The 18895-nt window shown below is 23.9% G+C and overlaps 5 protein-coding genes across 5 annotated transcripts; all 5 read right to left on the reverse strand.

The window, feature by feature from the left end:
* Window positions 1–1142: 1142 nt before the first annotated feature.
* On the reverse strand, window positions 1143–2448 carry VNE69_05196 (putative SP-containing membrane protein; the record flags this gene model as incomplete). The annotated part of the gene is made up of 2 exons (XM_065473680.1): window positions 1143–1225; window positions 1629–2448. 2 exons carry the CDS (start codon window positions 2446–2448, stop codon window positions 1143–1145), a joined length of 903 nt encoding a protein of 300 aa, XP_065329752.1.
* A 963-nt stretch (window positions 2449–3411) lies between these two features.
* On the reverse strand, window positions 3412–4275 carry VNE69_05197 (putative SP-containing membrane protein; the record flags this gene model as incomplete). The annotated part of the gene is made up of 1 exon (XM_065473681.1): window positions 3412–4275. One exon carries the CDS (start codon window positions 4273–4275, stop codon window positions 3412–3414), a length of 864 nt encoding a protein of 287 aa, XP_065329753.1.
* Window positions 4276–8623: 4348 nt separating this feature from the next.
* On the reverse strand, window positions 8624–9397 carry VNE69_05198 (putative SP-containing membrane protein; the record flags this gene model as incomplete). The annotated part of the gene is made up of 1 exon (XM_065473682.1): window positions 8624–9397. The coding sequence occupies one exon, from the start codon at window positions 9395–9397 to the stop codon at window positions 8624–8626; it is 774 nt and encodes a 257-aa protein (XP_065329754.1).
* Window positions 9398–13568: 4171 nt separating this feature from the next.
* VNE69_05199 (putative SP-containing membrane protein) lies at window positions 13569–14504 on the reverse strand (the record flags this gene model as incomplete). The annotated part of the gene is made up of 1 exon (XM_065473683.1): window positions 13569–14504. One exon carries the CDS (start codon window positions 14502–14504, stop codon window positions 13569–13571), a length of 936 nt encoding a protein of 311 aa, XP_065329755.1.
* A 3268-nt stretch (window positions 14505–17772) lies between these two features.
* Window positions 17773–18681, reverse strand: VNE69_05200 (putative SP-containing membrane protein; the record flags this gene model as incomplete). Its single annotated transcript, XM_065473684.1, has 1 exon — window positions 17773–18681. One exon carries the CDS (start codon window positions 18679–18681, stop codon window positions 17773–17775), a length of 909 nt encoding a protein of 302 aa, XP_065329756.1.
* Window positions 18682–18895: the final 214 nt, after the last annotated feature.

An 18895-nucleotide genomic window follows, 5' to 3' on the forward strand; every position in this document is an offset into this window, starting at 1 on the left:
TTTAAATTTTTTTAATACAACTGATTAAACTACCAATTTTGGGGTTTGAATCATTACATCCAAATGCTTGAATTTTTTATAAAACTTTAATGGTAAAAAAATTATGAAACATCGGTATGTGTTTGACAAAACTCAGAAAAAATTTATGGCTGAAAATTCAAATATGTTTAATTTACATCGCAAAACCGTTTCATTCATCATAAGGAAACTCACGAACAATTTGATAAGTCCAATCAACTATGCAAAAAATAAAAAAGATTTCGTTTATGTACCGTGTTATTGAAACTAATAGTTGTTTTTGCCAACCCTAGACTCTTTAAGAAATTTTTAACGAGTTCAATATCAACAACAAATATCTCTTGACAATAGCTTTAATATATGAAACTTATAAATCTCGGTATAACAAAAAAAATTCAATTGTAATTTATCGTTTTAACTCATAGAAACAATAGAAGTTTTATAATCTCGAAATCAGTACCATTCGTGTGAAAATGAAGTTTACCGATAAAACTGGAGTAAACTTATTACGAATACTAGGAAAACATAATGAAAACAATTGCCAAAATGTCTACTGCACTTGGAATATCAATATTTATTTTCTTATTCAGTTCAGAAGTTTAGCATACAATTCTAAAAGGTTTTTTCACTTTATCATATATGTATTATCTTTGTGATGTATTTAATCCCGGTAAAATTATATCGCTGAATATGGCTGAGTATGATCGTTTACTAGTTTTAAGAAATTGAAGAATTAAGGTATCAATTATAAATTCTATCTACTCATTCTCTGCAATTAACTTATTCTAGGGATTCTTTGCAAAAATCAAGGCAGAATTTTAATTTTTAAAATTACAGCACAATTTATAGATGTTTAGAGTTTAGATTAAGAATGTAAGTGCCCTAGCCATTACAGATATATTAAGTCTGCCCAAAATGTCAGGAGCAAAAAAAGATTTTTTATTGGACTTTTAATTTATTTAAAATTTTTTTATTATTTCAAGCTTTAATTCAAACATGTAACTTGAACAATTCAACCTCTGTATTAATTTGAATTATGAAAATACACGTCAAAAAAAAATTTTATTCTAAAAAAATATTTAGAATATTGTATATAATATTATAATTCAATGAATTATAAGACACTAAGCAGATTGATTCATGATATCAGTTATTTTAACAATTATCCAATATTCGAATTCGAGGCCGTTTCTTCTTACTACTATACCTATCACTTGCTTAATCAACTTAGATATATTTTATTATTGCTTTAAAGGTTCTTTATTTATATTACTAAAGAATTATTAACACACAATCACATTTTATGAGATGCTAATCATGGAGACATATATCTTCAACAACTAAAAAACTTACTTTTTATAAAATAGTAGTTATTTTGCTTTAATTTTTATTTGTGATTATTTTCCTTTATTAAAAGTTTTATATGGTTTTAATTATTTAATAAAATTTTTAAAGCATTAATTAAAATTTTACGAAAAAAAATATTTAATTCTCGATTTCGAACATCTATGATCGTCGTGTCTTTCTTTGGTATCTTCTTATGAAGTACACACCATAAATGAAAAAGAAAATTACAATTGGTATCACTCCGCATATATAGATTGTTTGACCCCAATTTCCCCAGAAATTAGTATTAGACTCATTAGTATTGTTGTTTTTAATTTGCGTCATATTAAAATTGTTAGTATTCGATATAGCTGTTACATTATCATTGTCCGTGTTAAATGCATTGTTTATGTTATCAATCTCACTAAAAAGAATTGTCGAAAAATTTTTAAATTCATAGATATCGTTAAAACATTCAGCGTTCAAAACTAATTCGGAATTAACTCTTATACTTTCAATTAACTGGCTTAGGTTGGCCTTTTTATTACACTTGATATAATGTGGAATAAAATTTCTACACATTTTATAAACAAGAAGTGGAATATTTTCTCTGTTATTATTTAATATAAAGCAGGTATTGTTCTTAATAATTTCTTTAATTGGCCCTATAATATATTGCATATTAGTTAATGCTTTTTTGTGACATATATGTAACGTATTAAAAGACTTAAAGGCAATATCGATAATTGATTTGATAAACACATGTTCGTTGTCTATAAGAGAATTCATTATGTAATTATCCCATTTATCTTTTTTTAATGTAGTTAAAAACGCTTTTCTTAATAAATCACTTCTATTTGAAAAACTATATTCTGAAATATCATGCTGTATCATATGTTTAAATATATCATTGTTTGTAACTACATCCCATACAATTAAATAATAATTTGTCATAGTATTACTTGATACAGTATTATATAGATAAAACTTTGTTTCCAATGTATCACAAACATTTTTATCAAAAATATGCTGCTTAATAGAATCTTCTATTGTGTTATACGTATCTAGTATTAACAATACTGTTTGAATAAAAAATATAATCATTAAAGGGAACATTAAATATTTTTATTAAATACAATAATATTAAATTTATATTGTGTTTGAAAATATTTGAATTAATGTATAGAATTTGTTTTTTTTTTTGTTTAAATAATCTAATGAGCATCGTTTTACACATATCATAAAATGTTAAATATATTAAAACATGACATCGTGTTTCCCATAATAAATATTTTTTATGAAATTATATTAGATATTTTCAAAATAAAGCAGTAAATAGTTCCGATGTTTTTTTCATCATAAAATTTATTAACCTATAAAACTTTATTTAAAATATAAAATGACATAAAAAATCAAAAATACTATAAGAAAAACATAATGTATCAATAAGTTACATTAAATGATGGTTATAAAAACACAAATCTTTATATTCAAATTAACTTTTGTAAATTTAAAATTTAAAATTTAAAAATTTAAAAAATTTTACAACAAAACAATAAAATAGCTGGATTTTATAAAAATTTATCTTAAAACAAAAAATATTAAATTTTTTGGTCTTAATTGTATTTGAGGATTATTTTTTTTGATGACAGCACATCTAAATAAATGCATTAAGTGAAAAAAAATACAAAAAAAAGAGAAACTAATAAAATATTGTCATTAAAAATATAAAAGCTTAGACATAAAATTTTAAAAAATTTGTAGTAAAATTTATTAGTAAACATATTATTTAATTAAAATTATATGAGTTATACATTGGAAGTTTAAAAGTATTTTTTGCATATAAATCTATAACCAATACAAAAAAAAATAGAAACTCGCATCATTCCTATACAAATATAATATGTCAACCTATTACATTTTTTATAAAATTTACAAAATAGAAGTCTCCCATTAGGTTTCCAATTTTTTCATTATATGTTAATTTGAACATATTTTTTTAAAAAAGTAAAGATACAATTTAAAATTTTTATTAATTTTCAACATCAAAATACTTTTTTAATAATTTCAAATAAAATTTTGATTTCTTCTTATATCATCAGCTCTTTTTATACTACTAGTATTATAGCATATATATCCTATAAAAGCACAGAAGCAGCTGATTACTAATAAAAGTATAGGAATAGAAATATCATTACTCCAATTATAATCTGTAGTCCCAAAACTATATTGAAATGTTTGCAAATGTCTAGTTTCCGTTATATTAGAAACATCATAATTACTAGTTAAGCATTCTGCTATTAACAATTGCTTTTGATTTTCTTTTATTGTATTATAAATATAATTCATTTCAAATTCACCATAACACTCTTTGTAATGACCAATTAGACCTTTACATGTCTTATAAATAACAGAAGGTAAATGTTTATTTATACCATTCAATATAAAACAAGTATTTTGACTTATTATGTCTATAATTGCCTCTTTTATAGAGTCAGAATTGTTAATAGTATCTTTATGACAGATACGTAATGTATTAAATATGTTTAAAGTGTTAGATATCAAATCTCCTATGAATTTCTTTTCGAATGTAGTAAGTGATTTTATCAAATTATAATCCCATTTTTCAAGGCTTAATCTTTTTAAATATCCATTCCAAATTAAAATTTTTCTATTTTTAAAACTATAAATAGATGTATCATTTTGTGTCATCCTTTTGAAAATATCATGATTAGTTATTATATTCCATGTTAGTTCATAAACACTCCTAATTTCGTTATCTGATAAGCTGAGTTGATATATTCTGCTATCTAAGGAATCACAAACTTTATCACCATTAAAAATGGAATTTATTATTTCATACATATTCATCATGCTTTTTATATAACTAATTCCAAATATAATGTACTGAAAAAGTATAGAAATCAACATTTTGGGATATAATTTTTTAAAAACATTTTATTATGAATTATTATTTTTGAAATAAAGCAAATTATTAAAAAAAATAAAAATGTTAGTTCATATCAAACGTTTCTACAAATGAGCAATAAATATTTTTAATTGAATAATTAATATATTAATTTTTGATGTGCGTGGATTTAAAAAACAAGTTTTCATCTTTTAACTTTTTTTTGCATAGATTTATTTAATTCCAATATTATTGTATATATTTGGTATGTATACATTTAGGTCCAACTATTGGATTTTCAATCATACTTTTTGATGTAATAAACATAATATTCTAATGAAAAAAAAGTATGATTACAAAAAATTTATAGGTTTAAAAAGTTTTTCATAAGTTCAATTGTTCTATAATTATATCTGGATATCATGGATAAAAATGAAGCTTGGATGCAAAACATTCCTCCTATGGTTTCATTTTAATTTTACCAACTCTAAAATAAGTGTAAAAAAGAAGACATAAACATTAAGCACTTATTTATATAAAATAACAAATATAATTTTTTAGATCGATATCAGATAGTATATTATGTATTTGAATAATTGATAAAACATTGCATTTTTTACCAAGTTATATTTAAATGTTTAATCAGTTTATTAAATGTACATGAATTTTTTAAAAATTATTTATTATAGATAAAAAAACATATGAAAGGAATATCAATTAGGATTTTTTCAACCCAACACAAATTTTACATTTGAGACATGGTTTAATTAAAAAATTTCTTATAAAATAAGTCAAATTATTAAAAATATCTATGATGAGGAATTAAAGATATCAGAATAAAATTCTCTTTTCGTAAAAATTATTTATTATTTTAATTAATAAGTGTATATTACATCTGTTTGAAGGCTAGTGTAACTTCGTGATCGTAAAGTCAATTTGGGCTAAAAAATAAAGTTAACACCCTTGAAAGGGGGTTAATCATAAAACACTTTTTTCACTTTTAAAATTTATGTTAAATATCTTTGTGTTATGTTTTAGTATAAAAAGATCGTTTACGAGTTTGCTTAAATTAATATAATCTATGTACAAATGATTAATTATTGTTGTTTGACAAAGAACAATATTTTTCAACCTAAAATAAAAAAATATAATTCTTGAATTAGTCATATATTACCAATTGTTACAGCAAGAATATATATTTTTTTTTTGTAAAGTTCGTCGTAGAAAAAATTAATTTTCTGTTATGAGAATTCTTTTAAAGGATAACATTAGATTATGTTGAATAGGTATCTTAAATTTACAATGTTGTATTCTGCATATTTCTAATATATTGATTAAAAAGTTTTATTTATCAATTATACTAGAGACGTAGGGATAAAGAATCGAATGCTTCTGATTTTTACATATATAATTGAAAGTCAAAATTTTTGTTTATTAATAAAGATTTAAAAATAGTGTGAAAGTGATAATACTGAGTACTTAGAATATAAAGTATACTCTGGAGCATATTATTCAAAAAATTATATTTTAGTCAAAAAATAATCATAAATTTGAAAACATATAACCATAAGTTCAGAATCGAAATTTAAATAATTCTTTTAACTCTCAAAGCAAACCAAAAATTGTGTCATAATGCTTATAAATTTTATGTTTAATCTTTTGAATTTTAAATTATTTATTTTAATTACAGAGAAAATAATTCATATTTATAAAAATATAAATTTTTTTTTGAGGTGTAATACGTAAAAATTGAAGATATTTAAGATTATGATTATGACATGTTATTGCACTTTTTTTATAAAAAACCAAATTAAAATTTACTGTATTAGAAATAAAATATAATATTCAAAATTATATGATGGTAAATTAAAGTCTAATTAATATTTAGCTCGTAATTTTTAAATTCATTTATACTTTTAAGATAACGCTTGCTGATAAATATTAAGAATAAAAAAAGTTGTATATGAATATAATCTTTGTTTTTAGTTACGTAAGTTACAGTTTTATTAGATATTTTTTTTTCTCTTAATCATAATCCATACAACCAAACTAAGTATTAAAAAATAATTGATGCGTTTTAAATGTATTTTCCGAATATAATAAACACATTAGATTTTACATATAGATTTTTTGGCGCATCGGTCAGAACCCGGACTTTTTTTCTCTCTAAGGGTCCCCCCTTGGAGAGAAACGAAAAAAAATAATAATAATAAAAAACCATTTTATTTTAAGAAAACTTTGATAATTTCAATGAAGAACTCTCTTGAACTTTTGATGTTTTTATAAATTGCACATCTTCTTCTCCACTTAAATTCTTCCAAAAAAATCAGGGATAGCACTTTCTTTGATCCCTTTTCTAGCTATTATATCACATTTAAGATGTGACCAAACACCTTCTATTAAGTTTGTGGTCTCTCCTGCTTCGTTTTTAAAGCCTTCATCATGAATTACAACGCGATGATCACCGTTGATAGATTCTACTGCAGCGGGATAAGATTTATGACCATCAGTTATGCATGTAGTGTCGTTTTTTATATACTTTTTAAAAAACCGAGTCATCGTCTGTATAGTCCGGTTAGGTACTATTTCGATTCTCAGTTCTAACGTTCGCTCGTCTATCGTCCCTACCAACCACACACAGTTTTTGACTGTGTCATATCTTTCCGATGGAGATTTGACAAACTTCTCCTTTACTATAACCATTTCATCGGTCTATGTCACTTCTTCAAATCCTCCAATTTTTTTTTGGTGTTTGAGATTTTCTTTTTTCAGTGCTTCGTATATTTTTTTTTTAGCCCTGAAGACACTGGAAGCAGACACCCGGGAATTTTTGTTTAGGTTTAGTGTAGACTGCTTTTCAGTGAACGAATACAGAATATACAAATAATTATATATAGGTATTCGGGGATTAGAAAATGAAGTTTTATCAAAAACTCCGATTGATGTTCCACATACAGTCTTCCCCCTACACTTAAACCGGTGGCAGTTCATGTACGAATCGTCCGGTGTTAATATCATTATACCAGGACATTTCGTACATTCCATTGTTGTTTTTAGTAGATTTTCATCCACTAACCAACATATTGCCTCATGTGGGTCTTGGAATATTTTTGACCTACTGTCAAGCGGCTCCATACATACCATAAGGGTAAAATATTTTTGAAAAAATCATCTAAAAAACAAAAATGTTTATAACTCAAGAAATGTTAATGCGAATGAAATTTAAACAAATCTGTATAATTTCGACTCTTGGGGATATGGTTCGTAAAAAACATTTCCCCACTTTACGGTCAGTACCCGGATTCAGTACGTAAAATATTAAGGAAAGTCCGGGTTTTGACCGTTGCGCCGATTTTTTAATAAAGAAGTTGAATACGAATTAGCAGTTGTATAAAAGTACAATTATAAGCCGCTAATCATTTTCGAATAATTTAAAATAGTTAAATATGTCGCATGGTAACTTTGACCAAAAAAAATAAATGAATTTAATTAGGATATGCTTATTGTAGTTTATATTTATAGTTTAACAAGGATAAGTTCCGCGTTGACGTCTCCTGCTTGTAGGAGGCTTCTCGTCTCCATGGTTCTTTCCACATCGGCTTCGTCTCCACTCCTTCGGTAGTCCAGAGAAATGCTTTCTAGCTTCTTCTTTAGCGTTTATCTGGAGGTACGCTTCTACCTTCTTAGGGATTTCAAGTCTAGTGGTATAAGATTTGTTAAACTTAGTCACTATACCGTCCCAAGTGATTACGTAGGGAATTATTTCTGTTTTAAAACCATATATTAGGCCCAGTTCATTCGCAAGGACATCATACTTTCTTAAATTATCGTTTTCTACTTGCTGAAGATTCTCTTGTGATGTGACACCTATTTCAATATTCGTATCAATTTGTTCTTCTTATCTACTACGACAATGTCCGGTTTATTATCCGAACTTCTATATACTCATTCTTATATATTCATTATAGAAAATGAAATATAATATTAATTTTAGTATTAAAGTATGAAGTGTCTATAAATGTAAGCGTACTAGCAAATATGGCGACTCTCAAAGAAGTAGTGTATTTAAAAAAAAAACAATGATAAAGTTTAGAGTTACAAACGAAAATAATTTTACTGAAACAATATTTTTTAAAGCTATGCATTCATTAACAATACGTGGCAAGATGTGCTATAACAATATACGGTAAAATTTAAATTTACCATATTTAATTATTTTAAAACTTCAATATTTTCTAATATTATTATACAAAAAAATATGTTCGTGAAAATATTATTTGAAATCTATAAACTATGTACAAATTTATTTTCTGTTAATTTAATTAAGTTTTCATTTCTTACTCTTACAGAAAAACAAAAACTTAAAGAATTTTACAATTCACTTAATTCAGTCTGGTTTTCATCATGTCTTTGATTCGTAATTCTTTTATGATACCTTCTGTAATATCTAACCCCTAATACTAAAAGAATTAAACAAATCCCCACAAATATAAACATTAAAAACACAAAACGCCCATAAAACATTGAAGACTTCTGTTTAAAATTGTTTATATTAAATAAAGGTTTAGTATTATTAATATTAAATTTCTTTAGCTTTATGAAATTAATTATGCTATTAGCGTCAATTTCAGTAAAATTATCATTTATATAATGAATACTTGTCGAATTTCTATCTCTTTTTTCGATTATTTCACTATCAATAATCAATGTTTTATTAAAAAAATCAAAATCCGCTTTTGAACATTTTGCTTTTATAAAGTTATCCTGAAAATTATTGTATTCTTTCTTCAAAAGTTTTTCAGCATAACTATTATAACACTTTATATAATTGGGGACAATTTCCTCACATAACACAATTATGAAAGAAGGAAAGTTTGCGCTAATACCTTCTTTTATAAAACATGTATTATCTTTAATTATATTTTCCAGAGTCTCTTTAATGCCTATAGAATTGTTTATCGCATCAATGTGACAAATACGTAATATTTTATAAAATTTTTCAACGAAATTTATAAAATATTCTATAAAATCTAATTCCGAGTTCGTAAGCTTATACCATTTGTCGTTGTCAAATTTTATAAAATTTTTCATTAGCAAATATCCATCATATAATAAAGATTTTCTATCAGCAAAGCTCATTTCCATGACATCTTTCTCTGTTAACGTTTTAAAAACTTTATGGTTTGTTATTGTGTTCCAAAAAATGTCATAAAAAATTTTAACATTTTCATCAGATAAATTTAATTCTAAAATTCTGTCATTCAAGGATTACATTCATTGTCGCTTTTTACTATAGACATAAGTATGTTATTTTCATATGTAGTGGTTTTTATTAAATTCACAATAAGTAATAAAGTTTTAAATGAATAAATAACGTTCATTAAGGGCTTTAGAAAAAAAAACCTATATTTAGTGACTAATAAGAACAATCTTAAATTTTTATTAAATTAATAACCAATTATTCTCATTTATAAATGACTAGAGTACTATAACTTTCCTTTATAAAACAATATAATACTAAATTTGGCGGATCCAATATAATTTGGAGATGTATGTGTATACAAAAAAATTTTACTAATGCTTCATGTCGGAAGTGTAATTTCTTATAATGTAAAATTATTTCAAACATTTATAATATTGTTTAATTTATTATTTATACAAAAATAAAGTATAGAATATACACAAAGAAAACAAAAAATTCATCATAATATATTTATAGATTTACCGCTAAAATGTATGAAATATCTGACTTTTATCAGTGGAGAATAATTAAAATAAATCTGATAGTTGGAATATGTTTTTTTTAGCAAGACCAAATCTGGAACTTAACTGATATAAAATTTTATAAAAAACGAAATTTTTCTAACAATATAAATTAGGTTAAAAATTGATAAAAAAATTTGTTAGAAAAATAAAAAAACAAAGCTACAAAGAAACAATAAAAAAGACAAAAATGCATTTTTATATTCATTAAATATACATATAAATTTTGTATTAAATATATTTGTTCATTTATGAAAAGAATACAGCCCCGTCAAATTAAAGTATATTAAAAAATGAAACCCCTTTTTGATGTTTATGATTATTATATAGCTCTTGTTTTGCTAAAAAAATTTGTAAATTTTCAAGTTTAGCAATAATATCAAAAAAAAAGTTCATGGTAAAAAAACATATTCTTGAGTAAATGTTCGTTTTATAGAATGTTTTTTATTGCATTTTATAAAACAGCAAATTTTTATATAGGCATCAAAAAATGCAAAAGAATTATATGACGGTTTTTATTAGTATATGAAAAATATTTCTGTCATAGAATATTATGTAAACTTTTACTAAATTTTAATTTATAAGGCCGACGAAGAGATTTTATATGTGGTTGAAAACAAAAATAGTTATAATAATTCATAGCAAAATATCTCAACAATTTTATAATAATAAATTGCAAAAACTTTAACTTTTTTTCATAAAATCTATGACACTTGAGTTTATGTAATATTTACCATTGAGTTTTTGAAAAAAAATTATTCATTACAACTAAACTGAAAAAAAAATATGAACAATCTATACTTTGTTTCGGGGGACAGATACTTAATATTCTTCAGATTTTAATGCTGATATTTAGAATATTATCTTATAAATTCTTCTCCATACTATCTCAAATCTGTTTCCATAGCCTAATTGTACAATTTTATAATCGAGTTCGAAATTTATTTATATAATTGTAAACCAAAAAAACGTACAATTTAATCCGTTTATTATAATTACGTGAAAACAACATAACATTTAACTATTATGTTCTTATGTATATTGGTTCTTGATTCATAATAGTAATTTTTAAGTTGTTCGATTAAGTTATGCTTTTTAAAACCTATTGATATCAATATAATCGTAATCATATAACTTTTTAGAGTTGTAAAAATAATATTATTCAAACAAAAATACTTATTTGAAAATATTTTTTATTTATTTTTATGAATATATAATCAATAATCCAACCCTTAACTAATAATAAACTTAACATGGTAAAGAATAAAAATTATCATTCTTAAACATAAACAAAAGAAGAGTTGTCAAGTTCCATAGAGCATTAAAAAATGCAGTTTATGTATAAATGAGGATGGATGATTGTCTAACAGAAAAGATGGTGATGACTTGCATCAGTCGAGGGACCCGGATATGTGAAGACGCAGGGATCTATGGTAGTAGCAAAGAAACGGTATGAACTGCAATAAGATCTGGCACAAGACATGACATTTGTAGTTTAGTGGTAATCCCACTGTTCACATTTAAGCTATCATGGCAATATAGCTAAACCACCAGTGTTCAAAATTTAGAGAGATTAAAAAGAGAAGAAAATCAAAAACAAATTGTGTTGTAGTTGAAGAATGAGATAGACGGATAAAATTCAGTTTTATTGTTGGGAGACATGTGTAAAGAAAAATCTCATGCCCATAGACTTTATGTATTATAACAGGGAAAGAGAGTACCGCAAAGACCAATACAAGAAGGGATAGTAAGACGTGAAAGATCGAAGCCCAGTCCATAGTCAGTTAACATTAAAATTGTATTTTTATTTTGAGAACCAAGTAGTAAAGATAATTACATCACTCAGTTTTAGATATATCGCAGAAGAAAATTATATATTTAATACAATTTAACCCTTAACTTACAATTATCGTTAACAGAAGTAATTAATACAATTTAATTATAACCAACAATTAATTTTAAATATATTATGTTTATTAGAAGTGTTAGTTATAAAATATTATTTGGATCATATTCTTATCGTGTAATGTAAAAGCAAACAAAGTATGTTCCTTATAAAAAACAATTTTAAAAAAAATAAAATTTAGTTTAAGTGGGTAAAAATTTCTAATCATATTTTCTATATTGATCATTTTTTATAACATTTCATAAAAAAGTATTGTCTTTATATGTCGAAATTATATTTAAAATTATAAATTAAAATTTGTAAGAATGGATTAAAACTTCCTTAGAGCGCCAAAAAACATATCTTTGTATGTTAAAGCTAAAAATTTCTTTATTTTTTTTTAAAATGATTTACTCCATAAAAACATTGCAAGATTTTCTTTAAATTTTTTTCTACCGGGGTTTCCGGGTTATAAGATCCCACCCAAAAAAAGTCTGATTTTACGACTTGCTAGATAAGAATTTTTATACTATTGGAAGAGATCCACCCGTAAATAAGATCCTTCCATATCCAAATAATAAAAAATTTAATATTAAAAGAAATACTTTGGTATAATGACCCTTTAATTTCCTAGTAATCTGCAACTCCTAAGCAGTAAAACTTACGTTGCCTTTGTTTCTACGCAAATATTGTAATCCTCCTAATTTTTTTGGTGTGTAAGATTTTTTTTCATGGGGTAAAGTTTCAAAAAATTTCAATCTAAATTTAAAATATTTTATATCAATAAAAAGATCCGTGGTCTTTTTATGATGGATCTTATGACCCGAAGTATATTTCAGGAATAAAAATTTTTTATTTGGTATGCACAAAAAATATGTTATCTTATAATAAAGAAGCTAAGTAATATATATTTAGTAGAAATATCTGAGATAAAAAAGATCGAAATATGTTTTTTCAATTAGATCAGATAAATTGAATTAGACAAATGGGTGTATTTTAATAAAATTATAAGGAAGTATGAATGTTTTCTATTTGTTGATGGAACTATAGATATAAATGTTTTATCGCAGTATAGAAAAAATTATAAAATACTCTATTTGGATCTAAAATAATGTCTAAATTGTTTTTTTCTGATTTGTACAGAGATATTTTCATACATATATTTTTATAATAAACGCAGTGCTGTTTTTTCAGAATTTTTTAATAAATAAATTATAAAGATATTTTTACTATTGGAAACTAGGGCATTTATCATTTTTTAATATAATATTTTAAAAATATAAAAAAATTCCACACATTCTATAATTATTCAATTGTAAAAAATTAAGAAATAAATCTTGAGTATATCTTTACAGTTAAAAATTCTTCTTTTTATGATTTTTTTGGTATAACTTTCAATTTATTTATTTCTTTAATGCTTTATTACGTGTATATTTAAATATAGTATTTTAAACCAATTTCTGCAATAACCCAAGCAAACCAGAGTGTATTATGCCATCATGAATTATGTAAAAATGCAAAAAAGTTGATTTTTAAGATAACAAAAAACATTATCATTGTTGTATTTTTGTTAAATAATAGATAAAAACTATATACAAATTTAATTATTAAAAATATCGCATTGGTTGGTTATGAGTTTTAAAAATTAAATATGGACAAAGATAAACTTTATCGCTTAATAGATTGTAGTTCGACATCATATGATCGTTGAATCTTATTTCTTCTGTAAAATTTATATCCTATAAACAGAACAGTTCCGATTAACATAAAACCTATAAAAACTATGAACCAAACATTTAAAAAAGAATCGGTTCTATTCTCATGAAATGTTTTAAACATATTATAAACTATATGTTCTGTTACATTGTTAATTTTATTACTAGTATAATCTTCATCGATAATATTTTCCAAATTAGTAATAATATCATAAGTTGCATTTTTAAAATCATAATTCTCATCCATACAATTTGCAATTAACATTTGTTTCTGATTTTGATTGATTTTATCATAGAGAAATTCTACGCTCTCTTTGCCATAACAGCCGTAATAAGCTTTAATTAGACTTTTACATTTTTTATAAACAATTATTGGAAGACTTGAGTTGTGATTGTTCTGTATAAAACAGGTGTTTTCTCTTATGATTTCTTCAAAAGTCTCTTGTGTAGAATTTGACTTAATTATATTATCCTTATAACAGACGCGTAACATATTAAAATATTCTACTGTAATATTTATTATATTATTTAGAAAAATTTTTTCGGAGGATGTAAGTAAATTTGTAATGTTATAATCCCATTTTTGTTGACCTAGACGTTCCAAATAACACTCATAAAGTGTCGATCTTCTATTATCCCAATTATTTTCCGAAGTGTTATTTTGTGTCAGGTTGATAAAAATTTCATGATTTGTTATCTCATTCCAAACAATGTCATAAAAACTTCTAATGCTATCATCTGATTGGGTTTTTAAATAAACTGTGCTATCTAATGAATCACAGATTTCTATATTGCTAATAACTGATTTTAACAAATCTACAACATTATTACTAGTATTATTAACGTTAGATAGCAGTACAATAAATCTTAGTACATGTAAATACTTCATTATGGGCAATAAATTTTTTTTATAAATATTTATAAAATAAACTTTGCCGATGTTAGTTTACTACTTTAAATATATATATATATTGTAACCACTAAAAAATTCCAGAAGACTCTTCGTGTCTTTCCTTTCATATATAATAAATTATATTTAAAGTTGATTTTTTTAAAATTATTCGACTTTAAAAGAATTTTAACTGATTTTAAGCAAAAAAGAGATTTTCAACTTTACACTTATTTCAGTAAGGTAGGAAGAAACTAATCCAAGCATAAGTAAACTTTTTAATTACCTCTAATTAGTAAAAAGAAATTTTTTGTTTTGTATTATCATCTACTTAAGTTATAAAAATATAAAAAAGTCAATGTACAATATAAAAACGAAACTTATACACTTCAACAGTATTTTTGTGAATGTTAATACAAAATTGACATTAGACTTGTTTTATTTTTTTCGTGTTGTTTATAGAACTTACAAAGTAAAAGTTTTTAGTTATTAAAATTATAATTCGTTGTAAACAATATAAATTGTTGCATATATTTTTAGTCTTTAGCTTATATTTACCAATATTGATATTTCAAAATATATTTATATATATATATATAAAAATAAAAGATTTATTGAGTTAATTTTCAATTATGTTTAGATATTCATAGCACAGCTTTCCCCGGTATCGCTCATGGGATTCAGCTCTTCACAGACTTTGGTTTCTGTGGAATTATTAATGTTTTCCAACTTCACTTTAGCAGCTTCATTCCCCTTTGCCGACACCACTTCTTTAACAGTCGCCATATTCGCTAGTGCGCTTACAATTCTAGCCACTTCTTCTTCTCCTGCATCCTCCTGATCGTATCCTCGTCGTCGTTCCAAAGAGATGGACTCTAGAGTCTTCTTCATCACAATAGACTGGATATATGCTTCCAGGTAGGGTTGGATTTCTAGCTCCCTGATGTACTTTCTGTGATATTTGGTCACCACTCCATCCCATGTCATTACATAAGGAACTATTCTTGTCCGGGATTTATGTATTAGTCCCAGTTCATTTGCAAGAAGGTCATATTTTCTTAGTTTTTCATTCTCAACTATAGTAAGTCGATCCTGGTTGGTTATACCAACTTCAACTATTAAAATTTCTTTCTTCTTCTTGTCAAACACAAGAATATCTATATATATATATATATATATATATATATATATATATAGTATATTGAATAAAGCATTAGACAAGGTAATATTTAAGTTATCATTTTTGATAAATATTTGCTAATATATTGCATTTAACATGTAATTTAAAAAAATATAAATACGTATAACCTAGAGGGTATAATCCGATTTAATAAATCAATAATAAAATTCAATTAAAAATGCCTTATAAATTGATATCAAACATAAGGTTTATTAATACTCGACGTTTAACTTCATATATTTAGCCTTATACGGAATAACATATGATTTAATAAAAATTGTAAAATATTATGTTGTTAAATGTCAGTTGTGAAAATAAAAATAAAAGTTTAGGTAATATATATTGGACATCAGTTTTTTTCTCATTAGTTCAGTTGTAGATTTTTTTTCTTATTTTTTCTAAGTTAACTTCGTTTTTACGTCATTATTACGTGGTGTAAAAACATAGTTTAATTTAGATTTTTGATGTATGCGGATAGAAAATTTTTTATTTTAAGTAATTTAAAACATTTTACATTTTCAAATAATAATATATGTACAAAAATATATATGCAGATCAAAGTTTTAGGAAATTTTCATTAAGGCATTGGAATTTATTTTTAACTTTTGCATCATCATATGTGCGCTAGCTTTGAGTTATCTTTTATTAAATAATAATTCATAAAATGTTTTGTTGAAAAAAATTATGAATTTTTTTGATTTAATGTATATAAACATATTAGATCTATTTGTAATATAAAACGTACAACTATAGCATTTATAAAATCATATAAATATCTTGACTTAGTTTTTAATTTAGTTCCTAAAAGAGCGGTATATATGTAATATGAAAAACACAACAGAGTCTCAAAATATAAATCGGTTAAGTAATGAAAGATATTGATTAAGGTTTATTTCATAAAATCTTTTTATTTAAATGGATCTTGTTATCATTTTTTTTTGATATTAAAGAGGTTCAAGGTGTCTTAAATTAACGAAATAAGTCTTAGGCCTCATATTACTAAAAATTATACACTTGGGGGAAATATCCTTTCATTTATAGGTGTTAATATAGTAAAAAGTGTTTTTCTATTTTACATATGTTTAGAAGATATAAAAGCAAATAATTTTTAGTTGATATTGTCTTACAATCAAATAAAACATTTTGTAAAAGGTTAAATTTTAGATTTCACTCTTTATACGAGATAAAATTTTACAATCTATCTATTATTTTGTACAAGTTGTTTATTTTGAGTCGGCATAATCTATTGAAATAAAAATTTACATTACTATCTAAAGTATAATAGACAAAGGGTTTGCTTTATAAAATATATAAATAGGAAGCCTTTCGATCCATTTATTAGTATTTAATTGTAATATTTAGAAGATACAAATAAAAGTTTTGTGTGTCATGTTTAAGGATTTTTCTTGTTAACATATCAATCATATTAAATTTTTTGTATATGTTTGTTAAATTCGTTTAAGTATTTAAAATTCTAACTTAATATATCTCTTACTTACATCTACGCATCTATAGAATCCTAATAAAAAATCACAAAATTCAAGTATGTAAGCTTCGACATTTGGTGAAAAACAAAAAGAGTAAAGAATATTGTATATATTAATTTTCATTGTAACAAAATATATTACAAAATAGTAGAGACGCAACTAGAACAAAAAAAAATTTGCTGTTAAATAATTACTTTGATCTATTATAAATGATCTAAATAACTTTAAATTTACTGTAAATATTGTTATTTTCTCATAAGTTTAAATTATCACACTAAAACCTAAAGAAAATAAGTACTTCTATAAATTTGATTAGAAAATGTTAACGTAGTTTGTAAAAAAAACGATTAAGTCCAAAAATATTTTTTTCAAAATTCGCTTCTAATAAATGATGAATCTTGATATTATATAGAAAAAAAAAACATGTTGTGTTATAATCAAAGAAAGAATCCGGATTAATACAAGTGATCAGATTTGGTTTATAAATGTAATAGATAGGAAATGACTATAATAAATAAATTAATTTTATATTTAAATGATAAAGTGTATTATTTGAAGCTTTAACACAAGAATATACAATTTATTGTCAAATAACTTAATATTACATAATTATACTTTCAGGATTAGTTGAAATAAGCTCAATTTCATCAGATTGATTGTTTTCGTTTTTTTTTGACCAACTAAATATTATAAATGCAATTGAACTTATAAGTATACAACACACAAATATCAAAAAAGCAGTATACAAAAATACATTAATTTTGCCATAATTAGTGTCAACAATTTCCAACACATCTGTTATGTTTGTATTGACAATTCCATTAGAAAACACCTCCGTAATATTCATGTTTAAAGCGTCTTTTGGACATATAGCTTTTGTTAGCTGAAGTTGGTTATTTTTTAACTCATTGTTAAGGTGTTCATTGATAAATTCCCCATAACACTCGTTATAATATTTAACTAGACCTCTGCACATTTTAAAAACAACTTTTGGAAGGTTTTCATTGATCCCATTTCGTATAAAACATGTATTCTTCTTAATAATGTGTTCAAGTGTCTGCACAAGAGAATTAGATTCAATTAATGTATCTTTATAACAATTGATAAACATATCATAGTATTCTCTAGCACAAATATATAAATGACTGCAAAACATTTTTTCAGAGTTTGTAAGTGTATTTAATAATCTTAGATTCCGCTCTTTATTATGTAAACTTTGGAAAAAATCTTCTCTTAAAAGATCTTTCCGTTTTAAAAAACTATTTTCCGAAGTATCATCTTGAACAATTCTTTTAAAAATTTCATGGTTTGTTATTGTGTTCCAAACAATTTCAAAAAAAAATTTGATATGTTCTAATGATAAATTGTTTTCATTAATTCTTTTTTCTATTGTATCACATTTTTTAACATTAATAAATATTTTATTGAAAATAATTTCTTTATAACTCTCTTCAGTTTTTATAATTTGCTGTATACATATTATCGACAGAATAAGTTTTAGCCACTTCATTTAGGGCAAAATATTAATTTCTTTATATGTTTCGGTAAATAACGATTTTAATTTAGATGAAAAAATCTATAATCAAAATAATTTAAATCAAAAATTTTGAATCAGAAAATCTTTAGAACCTGAATGAAAATAATCAAGCACATGATAAATTTAATTAAATAAATCAAAAAAAATAAAATAAATAACTTTTTTATATGAGTTTATTATTTTTTGA

This window comes from Vairimorpha necatrix, chromosome 5 (genome assembly GCF_036630325.1).
Source record: "Vairimorpha necatrix chromosome 5, complete sequence".
In the NCBI taxonomy this organism is placed as follows: Eukaryota; Fungi; Microsporidia; family Nosematidae; genus Vairimorpha; species Vairimorpha necatrix.